The sequence below is a fragment of the Sylvia atricapilla genome, chromosome 9 (assembly GCF_009819655.1).
Source record: "Sylvia atricapilla isolate bSylAtr1 chromosome 9, bSylAtr1.pri, whole genome shotgun sequence".
Taxonomy (NCBI): domain Eukaryota; kingdom Metazoa; phylum Chordata; class Aves; order Passeriformes; family Sylviidae; genus Sylvia; species Sylvia atricapilla.
This window is the reverse complement of record NC_089148.1, coordinates 2,057,764-2,073,175: the sequence shown is the minus strand read 5'-3', so window position 1 is coordinate 2,073,175 and position 15,412 is coordinate 2,057,764. Positions and strand designations below refer to the sequence as shown.

At 38.1% G+C, this 15,412-nt stretch overlaps 1 protein-coding gene across 4 annotated transcripts in view; it reads left to right on the top strand.

The window, feature by feature from the left end:
* CAMSAP2 (calmodulin regulated spectrin associated protein family member 2) overlaps positions 1 to 15,412 on the top strand; it is an 81,213-nt gene that overhangs the window by 52,587 nt on the left and 13,214 nt on the right. For all 4 annotated transcript variants that reach the window (XM_066324600.1, XM_066324598.1, XM_066324601.1 and 1 more), the window contains 5 exons: positions 1,726 to 1,865; positions 9,618 to 9,711; positions 10,791 to 10,884; positions 14,471 to 14,541; positions 15,066 to 15,135. In XM_066324600.1, coding sequence (XP_066180697.1) covers positions 1,726 to 1,865; positions 9,618 to 9,711; positions 10,791 to 10,884; positions 14,471 to 14,541; positions 15,066 to 15,135 — 469 coding nt within the window. The remainder of the gene's footprint in view (positions 1 to 1,725; positions 1,866 to 9,617; positions 9,712 to 10,790; positions 10,885 to 14,470; positions 14,542 to 15,065; positions 15,136 to 15,412) is intronic.

Below are 15,412 nucleotides of genomic sequence, written 5' to 3'. Positions count from 1 at the left end.
ACAGAACTAGAAAGGACTCCCGTTGAGTCAAGAAGTTGACTATTGTACAAAATTGCATACTCCCTTTCATGAATTTATCTTGTTCTATCTTAAAACTGTCAAGTTCTTGAAAATCTGCACTCTTCTTACCACTGTTGTATAGTTCAATTTTTTTTACATGGTTTTAAATTTGATTCTTGGATTTTACCTAAGTGTGCCTGTAGCATGTCTGACGTGCCTTTGTTCTTGCAGCACTGTCCTTTGGCTTGAACAGCTTCTAATCTGATGTTCACATTTTTGATCTGTTTTCCTCCTCTTGTTTTAGTCTAGCCTACTGAGCCAAGCCTTTTCAGTCTGCCTTGCTGAAGTAGATTTCCGTTCTCATTATTATCCTCAATAGTCTTCCTCTGCAACTTGTCCAGTTCGGGTTAATCATTGTTGAACGTGGATGGTTGCAGTGGTTCAGAGAAATCTTGACTGACATCCCATTCCTGCCTTGTGCAGTACTCCTCTGTCACTGCTGGAAATAAATTTCCTGACAGGTTTTAGCATCATGTTTGTTTTTTCCATAGCTGCATGATGCCAAAGGCACAGATGTTTACATTGGCTAATGCATCATAACTCCCTGCTCTGTATCACCTTCAGTCAGTGAATCACAGTAGAATTTTATTAGATTCAAATATACGACTTCACATTTTGCATTTTTAATTTAATCGCATTTCAGTCAGTTTAGTCAAACATTTTTTCCTATTGATCATCATCTGTGGGGTTGGAATTGTGGACTATGGCTGATTTTCTTTAGTATGGGAATCCTTTTCCTGCTGGCATCAAAGTCGATTCCTTTTGCAAAGAAACCTTTTATCCTTAACAATTCAGAACTTCTGTGGGGTTCTGTCGTACATTGTTGCTTTAGGAATAAAATCTGATGCATGCTCTGGAAGCATATCTCAGTCTTTCCTTTGGTCCTTTTTTGTAAGAGGACTGTCTTTTTTTCATGAGACTTATTATTTCTACTTCACTTTCCAAGAAACAGTCATAAAAAGACAACAGAGGTTATCTGGGCTTAAACAGTAGTCAGAGAATACTGTATAACTAACTACACAAGTCTGTTCACTGCCAGCACTTCTTTGTCTTTAAATAGCACTTTCAAACAGAGAGTGATAATTCATATAAAGCCTTCAGCTCCTGGGAAAATCTCATCTTAAATATCTCAATCCACAAACACAAATAGCTAAGACCAGGCTGTTTTTTTGTGAACATTCAGGCTTGTTGATGCTAAAATGTGGTCTCAGCTCCTTGTTTAAAGACAAAGAACTAGTATGTACAGAGAAATGTATGCAAAAGTGTATATATTTCTTACTGCCATTGCTCTATAGAGAACCTTATTATATTAAAAATTATATTAGTGATTAAATATATTTTTCATTACATATAGTAATGAAATAGGTGGGATGAGAGACTAACTTACATTTTCACAAAAGGCAAAACAGAAATCAATTAACTCGTCAACAGTGATAAACAAAATTAATTTTTACAAAAATATCTAAATATTTAGAAATGCAAAGATAAAATGTAGATTAATAATTGCTTTCATTTCTGAATTAGAAAAATAAAAGTCTCTGGTGGGGAGGGGTGGCGCAGAAATTGTCTGAAATTATCCAGTAAGTACTCCTGAATCTGTAAAAGCCATAAAGCACTTTTTTGCAAATCTGTAGTTGTATCTAATCTTTGCTTCTTCCTTTTTAGATATTTGTTTGAAAGACACAATGTCTTTGGCTGACAGCCTGTATAATCTACAGTTGATTCAAGAATTTTGTCAGGAATACCTCAACCAGTGTTGCCATTTCAGTCTTGAGGATATGCTCTATGCATCTTCTTCAATAAAGGTAAAAATACAACAAATAAATAAAAATACAAGCAAAATCCACAGAACTATTTTGCTGATTATATGTTTAGTCTTTTTTTTGGTCTGCTGCCTTGTGGCTTCTCTTGTGACATAGCATGCAAGACACGAATTTCAGCAGAATGAAAAGCCACCTTCTTTTGGCCATTATGTTTTTCTAGTGATTTCAAAGTATTTTTAAAAAAGCACTTGTTAAAGGATTCGTGAAAACTTTGATTTTGTGCAAAACTATTTCCCACTTAGCTTCTTTCTTATTAATTCATTGTTAAAGTCTGTAATCTGCAATATTTCTGTGGAAATGTAATAGTGATCTGCATTAGTTTAAATTCTTTTGTCTCTTAACGAAGGGACAAAATATTGAGGACTTTTTTATGGAATTGTTACTCACTCTTCTTACTCATTTCTGTATACATAATAATTTCATGGGTTTTAATCTTAAAGCTCTTTCACTTTTGTAAAAGTGTAAATTTCTGGGTTAATTTCATTGGAAAATCCAATGGCTTGATGCCGCAGGTACAAGCAGTAACACAATTCCAAGAAATACAGTTGTTTGAATAAGCAGTTAAGCATTTTCAATCCATCTAAGATTTTGCTCTTTTAGAAGGAGGAAAATGAAGCATTATTCTGTAATTCTCTAAGCCTGTGTAGAAAGAAAAGGAGCAACTGAATGATTTCTTGCCTAATTGTAATTTTAATTTTTCATTATTATGTTTCACCAAGACTTTCTTGTATATGAAACACACTTCATTTGCTTGAGATTCTTGTTGGCTTGCCTTTAGGGAATGAAATATTCTTTTTCTGAAGTCAGCATATCCATTGCAGATGGGATGTAATTGGTTTCTAAATATCTGGGTCATTTCACTGCTTTTATGATTTTCTAGCAATCTCACAAGCAGAGTCACAGAGGCCAGAGCTTGAATACAGCTTTGTTGTCTCCTGTAGGGTTGAACCCAATCCTTTTCGAATATGTAATGAGCTGCCAGGGTGAGTAAGGGCAGTAGGACCTAAGTCTAGACTACTTAGCTGTTGCTGGTTTATTTTGTGTATGCAAAGTTGCTTGGTGACTGCTTCCAGTCAGCTTTTGGTGCTGTTAAATTTCACATGCAGTGATCCACCTTCGTGCTGGTGAAGTCTGCTGCATTGCAGTCTGCCTTGGCTGCACCTCACAGACCGACAGACACACTCAGGGGGCTCCAGGAGGACTCCTTCACTGCATTTCTCTCTGCAATAAATGCAATTGATTATCCTCGGTTTGATTCATGACAATTAGCCAGGCCAGTTTTATAGTAATGGCTTCAATTACTTCTCAAGCCAGTATGCACTAGGAAGCTTCAATTAAAAAAAAACAAACCAAAAAAACTATAGTAAATATTTTGTCAATATCCCAATGCATCAGACTTCACACTTCTAAAGAGCTGCAGACTCAGTGATTTTGCTGTTTCTGGACACTGTTTTTAGATAGGATTTAGAGTTCTTTCAAAGAGTTAGAGTATTTCTAGATCTGAGAAAACCCTTTTTGTGATCATGTTTTTACAAGTTGCTGTGGCATGGAAGCTTATTTAGATGTAAATGCTACAAAGCAAGACTGCCAAGTTTTTCTTCTAAAACTTGGCGTGGAAACTTCAGTCAGTGTTGTAAACTCTGTTTTTCCAGTGTTAAGAATTAATTTGCTTTAAAAATAAATTAATTGTTAAAGGAACTCCTCCTTAGTTTTCCAGTGCATCTGATTAGAGTAAGTTTTAATAAATGTGTTTATTCTCCAAAGAATTTTATTGTCACTTTAAAAAACTTGTATTGTAAATGAATATTTTAAATATTGCACATTGAATCACGCTGGTTTGTGGAAGCTACTCTTATCTCAGCCTACAAAATGTATTTAGTATGAAGTCTTAGGATTTATCGAGATGTGTCTTTTTTAATCAGCAGAAATTCCTGTCTGTTCTCAGAGTGGCTCATACTGCACAGTAGGTGCCAGTGTGCTTTTGGCTTAAAAATCTCTTACACTTATCGTGGTGACAGAAAAAGTAAAAAATACCAACTGCTGATATCTGACTGGAAAAAGCCCTAAGAAAAAAAAATCACAGCAGAGTTTTTGGAATTACAATGCTGTGCCTTGTGTGGTCCTAGGAATTACAGTAGGTAACCTGACTTGCTGCTAGTTCTTGAGAAGGAAGAGAGCAGAACCTCTTCTTAAGTGATCCAGCACAAATTACATTCCTTACATTCTTCTCAGGACACCCTGCACTGTCCTGGCACATGAAATCAAGGCAGGTTAGACACAGGACATGATGAAGGAATTTAGTGCAGCACTTGACCAAGGTGACACTGCCTGCTTTTAGTTTTCCACCAAAATGCACAGAAACACAGTGGCTTCACTTAAGCATCCTTAGTCTTTAATAGAGGCTCTCAGATTTCACAGCAGATGAAACTGTTGGCTTAGTTCTGGTTTAGCACAGAGGAGAAATAAGCTTTGTCTGGATTTCTAGACAGCTTTAATGTGTCATAATCAAAGGAAGCAGAAAGTGTTGTTGCTCTTTATTGCCTTTTTTTCTCCTCTAAGAAAAAGACATTTGTAAAGTTCTTTGTAAGATGTTTACTAAGGCAGGGCTACTGATATTAAAGAAAAAAATATTTCAATACGTTCCATGGATGCTTGAGGCACCAACAAGGGACCGTACTGGTTCCTGGTTGTTTTTCTTTGAGACAGACAAACAGAAGTAGAGAGTGATTACATAAAAGTAATCACAATGTTTTCTGAATCCTCCCTGCATGTTTAACAAGAGGAAATAGTAGAAATCTTGAATCTGTCTTTAGTTGTGCAGATTGCTTTTTTGCCCTTCTCCTGTAAGCAGTTTTATCTTCAGACAGAATTTATTTTCTAAGTATCTTGTTCTTCACCTGTATCTGGGACAGTACACAGAGCTGAAGGAACTGTTTTATTGTGACTTTACATGTACTTGTTTTGCCTCTTCAAAGAACATGTTTGTAGAAATAGAAAACCTTGCATAAAGTGCCATCACAAGATGCATGAACTACCCTGTAGAACCCTAAAGACTTATTTATTGCTTTGTCCCAGCAGTTGATTAGCACTGTGTTATAATAGGAGATATGTGGCATTTGTGCTTTGGTTGTCCAATGGAATGTATAGTTACTATAAGGATGTTGTATGATCACCAAAGAGAAAGAATTAAAATAAACATCTCACATGTTCCATTTGTCACATGAGATACGTGGAAATTATTTCTGAAAGTGTTAAAGAACACCTCTTTGGTTGTAACTGGTTATATTCTTGATAATTTTTGATCATTCTCTGGCACTTTATTCTAGTAGGGCCATAGGCTTCAAATCTAAGAGCAGGTCATTTAGGAGGTTGACTGTCTAAGGGACTGACTGACAACTGGAATAATTTGGTGTTTGCCATGGTTTGAGAGCTTACATGGGAACTTGGTCTTGCATCAACTGAGGGGCAGTTAATTGTTGTCTTTTGTAAGTGCTCCTTTACCTGAGCCTTTACAAATGTGTGGGTTTGTGGTTTGTTTTCTTAAATAGCGATCCTAAATTTGTGCTACTCATTTAATGTACACATGGTGTGCATTCTCTTCACTGACAGAGGATTGATGAAGAGACTCAGATGACAGTATTAGAACACTTTTTATTAATCCAACTGTCATTGTCAGTAGCATGAGTCAGTTACTACTGAGAGATAACTATTCCCGCAGAGCACTCATCTGCTCCCAGAGCTCATGCACATGCACACCGTCAGTTTTCCTGGGCTGGAGCCCAGCCCTGTGGTCTCCCAGAGGCTGGGGCTCATCGTGGCCCACCAGTGGCTTTGGGGAACACGCACAGAAAGTTTCTCAAGGGGTTCATTTGTCCCTTGGGGTGTGTATACACATGTAATCTTTGTCTGCCTGTAATAACTGCTGTCCCTGTGGGCACAGCCAGGCTTGGACAGGCTGTTGGTGACACAGACGTGTGCTGCTGGTGCTGTAAGGACCTGGGGAGTCCTGCTGCTCTAGGCTTGTGCGTTCCTGGGCATTCAGCAGGGCCACAGGGCTCTGCAGCCTCTTGGCTCCTGCCTGGGGGTGACAGGTCCTCCAGCACAGATGCTGCCTCTGCCTGCTCTGTGCGGAGATCTGCTCAGCCAGGCTCATGCAGAAGGCATGTTTATTACAGAATGAAAGCTTTCAGAATGTGAAATGACGCAAATCTGGGAGATGATTGCTGTGTCTTGGCTGAAAGGGCGTTCCTCTGCCCTAGATGTGGGCCAGACTCCAAATGTGCACAATCACAACTAAGCACATGGAATAGGCACCTTATTTTCCACCTGATTACTAACCAGAGTGGCAGAAAAAGCATTTGCACTGTCAAATCTTTTTTGATTCAGATCCACAGCTTCTATTTTTATTCCACTGCTGAAATGAACAGGAGTGTATGATACCTGAAGGGTTGACTTATATTAAAAAATATTTATTGCACTTGAGCAGTTTTGAACTTGTACTTTCTGATGTAATATTGATGGTGTTTCTTTGTAAACAGCATAAGCTGAGGCTGTAATCAGCACCAGAGACATGAAAAATAGTGTTCAAATACATTGCACAGATAAATCCTAGAAATTGTGGGCTGCACAGTGTCCACAGGTGTTGCACAGCTTTCCCTCCCACTGCTCACCTCAGCCTGAACTGGCATCCAGAGCCCCTTCAGGACCTGGGAACAGCTGGCTGTGCATGGTGGGGCTCTTGGAATACATGGTGGGAGTCAGTTCAGCCATTTCATTCCCATCTGGCTGGGTTAAATTCAGGATCAGGAATTAAAAGTAAGATTCAACCAGGGAACAGTTTTTTGAGACAGTTTCTCCCCAAGAGGGACCAAATGTTCCTGGCTCATTATTTAAAGGGAAGCAGCGTGGTTTGCTTTCACTGATGTTAAGGGGCCTCTCTTCCCTCTGAGTTCTGCTCTGAAACAAGGCACAGTGGATTTTAAAACGGAATTGTGGCATTTGTTAGCCTGTGGCAGGACAGAGGACAAACTGGTAACGCTTGGATCATGCACAGCTGTAGTCTGGCCTTCTCCAGACAGTTTGTGACACTCCAGTTTTCTGCAGCCTTGAAGCATTTGTGTTGGCACTTGTATAACAAAAAAGCTGTGGATTTTCCTGGCCCACTGAACAGAGATTTTAATGTGCATCATGGTAAACATTTTACAGTGCATTTTATGTTAATTTTGAGAAAAAAATCTAAAAGCTTCTATGGCTGCTCTCACACCCAATTTTAGTGGATGCAAGCCTGACAACAAATTATATGTATTATTTGTGTATATGATATTGTGGTTATTCTTTAAATATGCAGATCTAAAACCTATAGGTATTAGGAGGGTACAATTTAATCGAAGTATTTGAAATTAAATGAGATTAAAGAAAATTAAATGAGAATGTTTAGCTAATAATGGTCTCTGAAGCTGCAAGTCTGCCATCTGCTGTTTAGCCAGGCTGGACTGCTCAGAGCTTCCTTAGGTTTTATGACTGTTAAAATACCATTATGCTTCTGCAGATTGTTGTGTGTGAGTGCATGTGAGAATCATATGGCAAGCTGTTAGAATTTCTGTCACCATAATCTATGGAAATCATGTCTACGTTCTTTTGAGTCCTGGACAGCAACATTGCTACAGACCCACTGCTAGTTTTTCCAAAAAAATTTGTTACTGATCATCAGTCTTTCCCTTTGGTCATTCTTAACATCCCTTTCTGACTAAAAATAACTTGTGAGAAAATGTGATTTCCATCATGATGGCTCACCATCAGACATCTAAAGTAGCCTCTCTTCTCTGTGGGCTGTACAGCACTTTCATTTTTAGTTCAGTAAATACTGCTTTGGTGACTTTAGAAAAACAAACTGTCTTGCAGCAGCTCAGGACTGTGTAGAAGATAACTCTTAGAAGGAATATCTGTCCTTCAAAAAATAGTCACACTATTGTGTGTTTATCTTTCATTGAAATGCAGCATTTCAACAATAATATGAGAAATTGGAGTATCTAAATGCAATATTATTTTGGATGGGGACAAACCTATGATTAGAACATTTTATGATTTAATTTTTTACTAAAAATCAAGTTAAAAATATAAAAGTTCAAGGAGAGGCAAGGGGAAAATATTCAGAGAAAATTTATGATATTTTGAAATTGTAGTATTAAAAATCATATTTTTTTTGAGAAGTACATCTGACTTTTTCTTGGTCTAGTTTTCCTGATGAAATCAGTGTGTGGTACTGAAATGCTATGCTTGACATTTACTTGAATGGAAAAGATTCTGCTGTGCACTTTTCCTCATTCAGTTCTGCCAAGCTGAATAAGCAGCCATGGGGTTTTTCCTATTCTATTTATAACTCCTGTGTAATAACTGTGCAACATCTGCCTGATCCCTTCCCCATATAGTACAGTGTAGGAGTAGCTTTTGCTCTGAGTATCCCTGTGTTGAAGTGTAGGCTTATCTATCTATAGAAATCTTCAGGAAAAAATAAATCTGAAGCAAAAGTGTCAAACAGATACTCAAAATTGTATTTTCAATTATACTGATGCAAAATTGAGATTACTAAAAAAACTTTGATAACGAATGAGATAATTTTTTTTTTTTAAATTACCTTCTTATCCTTAATGCCTGTGGCTTGTTTTGGAATTAGAATGACATTTTTGTTTCAAATTTTTGAAAGAAACTCTTTGATAAGGTTGTTTAATGATGGTTTCCCAGTTCAATGTCTAAGCATTGTTTACACCTTCAGACTTTGTGAGACTGGTGGCACACATCTGTGCATCTGCTTGAGCCCGCTCAAACCTGGATATTTGCTGATCTCATTCAGTTGATGTTTCTAGATATGAAGTGGCACTGAAGATGGAGAAGCTTTGGCCCCAGAACTCTTCAGCCTTCACTTCAACAACCTTCTGGGCTTTTTGCACTGCCCCTAGGCTCTTGCAGCAGAAGCAGCTGCTCCTGCCTGGCTTTCCTGTATTGATTTTTGTTGTTGCTGTTGACGCAATTTGTCAGCAGTTGTTTTTTCCTTTTCATCTGTTTTTCCCTTAGTGTTCAATCTGGTGCTCCCACACCGTGTCTTTCATAGCTGTGTAATGGGAACATACAGTAGGGACATACATATCAGCAGTGCATAAACCTTTGGAGCTAAAACCTTGTCCTAGCCTGCAGTCAAGAAGCTCTGCTGCTGTTTTGCATTAAAGACTTGTAAATTTGGGCAGAACTTCACAAGTGTGACAAAAGCACATACGAAACACAAAAGCCAAAATCAGGTTCCAGCTTCCTCTACTAAAACAAAGGGCTAACATACCTTTTTCAATTTTAAAAACTCTGGAAAAAAAGCATTGCTTAGCCTTGAAATGGGCTTTTCATTACTGTTTTTAATGGAAATGGCTGATCTTTGGCAGGTATTTTTTTCCACCCATCCTGCTCCACTCTGCCGTCCCTGCAAGACATCAGGCTTGAGCATATGCTTGTTACAAAATGTTTCAACCCAATCGGTTGCAATCTAGTCAAGTTATGTATTGGTGCTACAGATCAGTTCTGCTGGTCTCTATTTCTAAAAAAACAGAGGAGATTGTAAAAGAAGTGGAGATTGTAAACTCCTGAAACTGGCTGAAAAACAGAGGCATCTCCCAGATGCCTCAATCTGTTTATTTACAGGCTTGTGTTCTAACATCTATTTCCCTCCATCCTTTTTTTTATTTCATGTAGAGCAATTACATGGTGTTCATGGCAGAGTTGTTCTGGTGGTTTGAAGTGGTGAAGCCATCATTTGTACAGCCCCGTGTTGTTGTGCATCCCCAAGGTAATTATGTTCTGGATTGGCCTTAATATGCATGTTTTGATATGTGTGTGTACAGATTGCCATTGTGTTCACAGATGCAGTGAATATTTTTGTTAACAGGATTTGACAGTGTACAACCCCCTTAAAGAAGGAGAGGAGTGCTCTTTTCTTCATTGTAAATCTTCATCTCATCTCATAAATCATAATTAGATTTTGTTGTCTGTTACCAAAAACTCATTTAAATTGTTGTGGTATAATCACTTGCAAATTTTCCTGACCTAAACAAGCATGAATCCCTTTATGCCCATGGAAGAATTACAAACATAATAAGAAACCAAGAACAGAATTTAGCCTGAAGTACTTGTGTTGCTGAGAAGATACCAAGAGAAAGAATCATAAATCTGGGCAAAGTGAATAGAGAGCTAATTGTAAAATTGCGTTTTGTATGTGGTGCAAAGGCACCATCTTCCATCAGCAATGCTGAAATTTAAAAATCCACCTCTCAGACACATCCTGAGATCTGTTAATAACTACTTTCAGGTAACTGACATTTCAGGTAACTGAAATGTTCACACAGCAGTGCTGTGATTGGCTTTCCATGCACTAGGAAAAGATTTTCACTGGGTGGCTCTTAGACCTTTCCTTCATTTCTGTGCTTTATAGCACACACAGATCTGATATAAATCTTTAAATAATGCTAACAGTTTTAGGGTGTGACAAAAAACCTGTTTTCTAGTCAGTCTAAGGGTTTGGGGAGAACTTTTACGAGAAATATTTCTTCCAGAAGAACAACTTTTGCTAAAACTGTTTGTTTCCTTCAATTTTGTGACTCTTTTTTAGTTTATTTTTCTGTATTAGTTCTTCCCTTGCTTTTCCTAGTCTATTTTGTCAGTCTCCATTTCTTTAATTAGGGCCAGGTTGGGAGTTTTGGAGGATGTAAAGATGAAAGGAAGTGACAGTTTCAATCTCAGTAATGGAACCAATGAAAGTTCTTTAAATCTTTGAAAATCATTATTTCAGATTATTTGGGACAGCTTTTCTACTGTGTGATTTAACTGAATACTAAACTGTAATAACTTGAACTTTGTTCTTCCTGGCAGCTGAACCTGCAAAAGATGCAGCTTCTGCTCACAGCTTGAATGCTAACAGAAGAAATTATGTGGATGGTCCATCTGGTTCTGACTTTGTAGCCAGGTAATGTCAGAGAATCACTAGCAATGATTCACAATCTCCTCCTTTTTGTTCAAAATCAAACAGATTTTTTGATTTAGTTTTTTTTGCCTTTTTGCAAAGCTCAGTGACTGAGTTACCAGATCCAATCTGTGGAATTTTGTGCAATATCCCATAGTTCAGCCCTCCCTCCCTGCTGCATGGCAGGCTGCTGGTTCATGTTTGTACCCTTGGCCAGCGTGCTGCTCTCGGTGTCCAAAACAACCCTCAGCATTCAGCAAAGAAGTGTGTCACATGGCCTCATCCTCTGCAATTTCAAGTGGAGCTGCTGACCAGGTCTGCTCTGAAGGAGCTGCTTTTCTGGAGTTCTCAGCAAAATTTCCAAAAGTTAAATGAAAGTAAACTTAGATAACAGCAAGACAAACCCTGAGTGAGGAGTTTACTTTGATTTGTTTATGTTACTATAGTGCCATGAAATTCAAATAGTTAAAAATAAATACTTACACCGTGATTAATTTCCCCACCCCAACTGCCTTCTGATGGGGAGGAGAATCAGAAAGAAACTGTAAACCTCAAGAGATAAGAACAGTTTAATAATTTGAAACAAAATAAAAGACGATGATGATAATAACTACAATAATTGCAATGTAAAGAAGAGAGTGAGATGAAGCCCAGGAGAACAAGTGCTGCACAGTACATCCCATTGCTCCCTCCAGCAGCCCCCAGCCCCGGGGAGCACACAGCCCTGGGTGCAGTGTCCCTGGGCCCAGCCCAGCTCAGCTCTCCTGCCCACACTCCCCCACAGCTCCTCCTGCCCCTCCTCGCTGCCACCAGGCACTGAGAGCTCCTTGAGCTAGAGAAAGCCCCAACTCAACACCCGAGTGTGATCACCAGTGCTCTCACACCGAGCCCAAAGCACAGCACTGCACAGCCTGCCTGGAAGGAAATGCACTCTGTTCCAGACAAAACAATACAATGTGAAGCATTTTTTTAAAGTGGTACAGATTAGGAAGCAATATAGAAATATCCTGTTTCCCTAATGTTTCATGGCTGATCATACACTTGATGAATTTCTCACCGTCTCCACAATTTAATCACTCTCCACAACTGCCTGAAAGAAGGCTGTAGACAGGTGGAGATTGGTCTCCTGTTCCATGGAAAAAGGGATAGGAGAAGAGGAAACAACCTCCTTTTGCACAGGAAATGTTTAGATTGGATATTAGCAAAAATTTTGTCATCAGTTACAGTTGTCAAGCACTGGAACAGGCTGCCTGGAGAGTGATGGAGCCTCAATCCCTGGAAGTATTTAAGTGTACATGTGGCACTTACTGACATAGTTTAGTGGTGGCCTTGGCAGGGTTAACTGATGGACTTCATGATCCTAAAGGCCTTTTCCAACCTATTCTTTCTATGATAAGAGACATAAATTGTACATTAGGCCTTCTTTTTAATCTTTCTTTTGTCAAGGTAAAGAAAGCCTTCCAGTGATCTGATCTGGACCTAGTGAATGAGAGACAGCATTACAGTACATTTATAATTTTGGGGCTTTTATTCTGGTTTGTTGAATGTTTCTAAACTGGCACAGAGGAGAAGGATAAAATTAGCATTTTAACTGGATATTTAGCATTTGGTTGATTTCCAAACCAGATAATCCTGTTTAACCTTTTCAGTTGTTTTTGGATGGGATTTTTGGAGAGAGGGGTTAGGGTTTGGTTGGGTTTGAGATTTAAGGTTCCTAAGAACATTTTTAGTGTTTTGGAATCTATGCTGACTTTAATAAGGGATCAATATTTCTCACTGCCGTTACAGGCTGGGATTCCAAATCCTTTCCCTGTATGTATCCAAAGTGTGTTTCTCTTGTAGACAATGATTTTGTTTTCCTGTGAACTGAGCATACAAGGCAAGAGAACAAAGAACCAGTAGTTTTGAACATATCATTTGAAGCAGGGACTCCCAAGGCCATTTGCTGTATCTCTTCTCATGATCCAGGGTATTTCATCCAACCTGATGACACATCACTGCAGGACAAAGGAGGGGCCCAAAAAGTAATTTCAGACGGTTGGAATCTAACACACAGGTTGCCAGGTTCCCTGGTAGAAGAGACCTGACTGCAGGATGTTGTAGTCCTGGCCTTCCTCCCTGTGCATTCCTGCCCCCATGTGTGTTTGAGTTGCCATTTCAGCGCACAAAGACAGAAAAAACAAACGCAGTTGGAAAAAGTGAATGTTCTTCTGTTGCCTTAGCTCGTTGAAATGACTCAGAGGATTGGCTGGAGAGCGCAGAGCCAGCACAGAGCAGGGAGTGGGACTGTGGCAGTGAGCAGTTACCATGTCTCAGGTTGCCATGGAACCCAGGCTTGGTGCCAGAAGCAGTCTTTTCCCCAAGGAAAATTAAGTGTATAGATTTTCTTCATGGTAGCAAATTTTCACAGGCTGATGGGTTAAATTTGGAAAGTATGCTTTTCTTTTAAGATAACTTACAGACACAAGGATTTTAAAATTTTCACAGAAATCTCGAATGCTGTTTAAAATACGTATGTCATGTAGCTAGTGTGTAGTGTTATTGACACAAAAAAATCAGGAATTTATGGGAACCTATAATGAATAATTTAATATATAGTTGTGAAAGATGCTTTTGTAGATTGTATTTTTTAAATTGATGTGAATATCCTTCTTGCGAATATTATTTAGAGACATTTCTACACTATGGCGTATTCATAATGTAATAACGCTAAACAAATATTCTCATTGAAAAATGTGAGTTTGGGAGTGTGCTCTTCAATTCAGTGGACAAAATTCAAAACATGAAAGGATTTAATCCAGCTTGTGTTTGAAGTCTGGCTTCTCTAGAAGCATTTTACATACAAATCCATGTGTCTTTATGTATGTGTCTTTGTTCTGATCATGAAAAAGCACCTTGATCAAAACATTGAATTATGTTAATCCAGTTCTGGATTAACACAGCTACACAATTACAGACCTCCTCTGTAAAGCAAATAAAGTATCTGTGTAAGCAGAAACAGAGCAAATATCAATAATTACTCCTTTAGTGGTGAATATATTTTATATTTATAAAGTCATATCTATCACAAAATCTTCTTTATCCACTTCTAGTGCATGTTGCAGTCCTGACACAAAGGAGAAGTTTCAAACTAAGCAACTGAAAATAGAAATGCATGGGAAGTATGTGATATTGGCTGCAATCACTCAGTTTTGAGGCCAGTAGGAGCTGCCTCATTTTGCTCATGTTTGTTTAGACTTTTAACTGAAACCAAACCTAAAAAATGGAACCTAATAGAGACATTTACCTGAAATAAATCAGGAGACAAATACATTAACAAAACTTGTGCAGCAGCTCTGTAGCTGTTTGTGTATGAAAAACACCTTTTTGACATTTTGGTCCACCTGCATTAGTTCCAGTCCAAGGTTATTACAGTGTTCTCTTTTTAGTTAACAAATAAACATTTCCAGAAGAGAACTACACCTCACTTTCTTTCCCATCACATAAAATAAATCTGCTTTTGTCTTGGCCAAGGACAGGGTGACTGGTTGCCCTTTTGTATTGTGGCTTTTGATGTATTAATTCTAAGTTAATGTCTCTTGCTTTATAGATTGGAAAGTCCAGCTTACACAGCACCTCACCAACTGCATACACCCCAGCAGCCTTATTCATCTGTTCCAGGTAACAATTCACAAAGGGCTGGGAGAGGCAATGAGACAAGGTGTCGTCCTCTGAGTAAATTGTTACCATGCTTGTGTTTATTCAGACATCATTTATGCAGCAATAGGGGGAGACCTTTACATGAAAAATTAATTAATTTACATAATTGACTTCTGTAATTTATAAAATGTACAAGTGGGAAGTTTATGTTTGTACCAAATGCATTGTGTGTGATTTTTTTTTTTTAATTTGACTTCTGTTTTGATTATGTGGAAGATGGATTACAAGAAGTATTTGTGATATATTTTAGTAGGATTTTTAGAATATTTTACACAATAGTAAGTTCTTTGAAGGATGAGGGATAAAATATATATTCAGGCTGAAATTTGCTTTGTTGCTCTAGTTGTATTTTCAATACATAAACACTTTTTTGCCATTGCAGTGTTCTGAGTAGTGAAGAAGATTAATTTGTTAAAGCAACAGAAAATGATGTTAAAATCATTTTCCACAGTAGTTACATTGGGTCCTATTTTTGTTTCACTTAGGAGTCATCAGGAGGTCCACATCAATGTCTTATGTAGATGGGCAAGTAGGGACATGGCCCAAAGAAAAAAGGTAAGTAGTCTTATAAGCTGGTTGCAAAATGCTGGGGTTTGGTTATGAGCAGTAGTAAACGCTCCATTGGAGTTTAGATTTTCAGAATCGTGTAATAAGAATTCTTGTAAGCGACATGAAAAGGTAGAAAAAGAAAGATAAAACTGTATCATGGATTAAAAACTGGTTAGGAAACAGTCTTCAAAAATAAATAATTTATTCTTTGCACTCAAAGAGCTATACTTCACATATTTGAGTTGTTGGTGTTAAATATGTTCATATTTACTCATCACAGTGA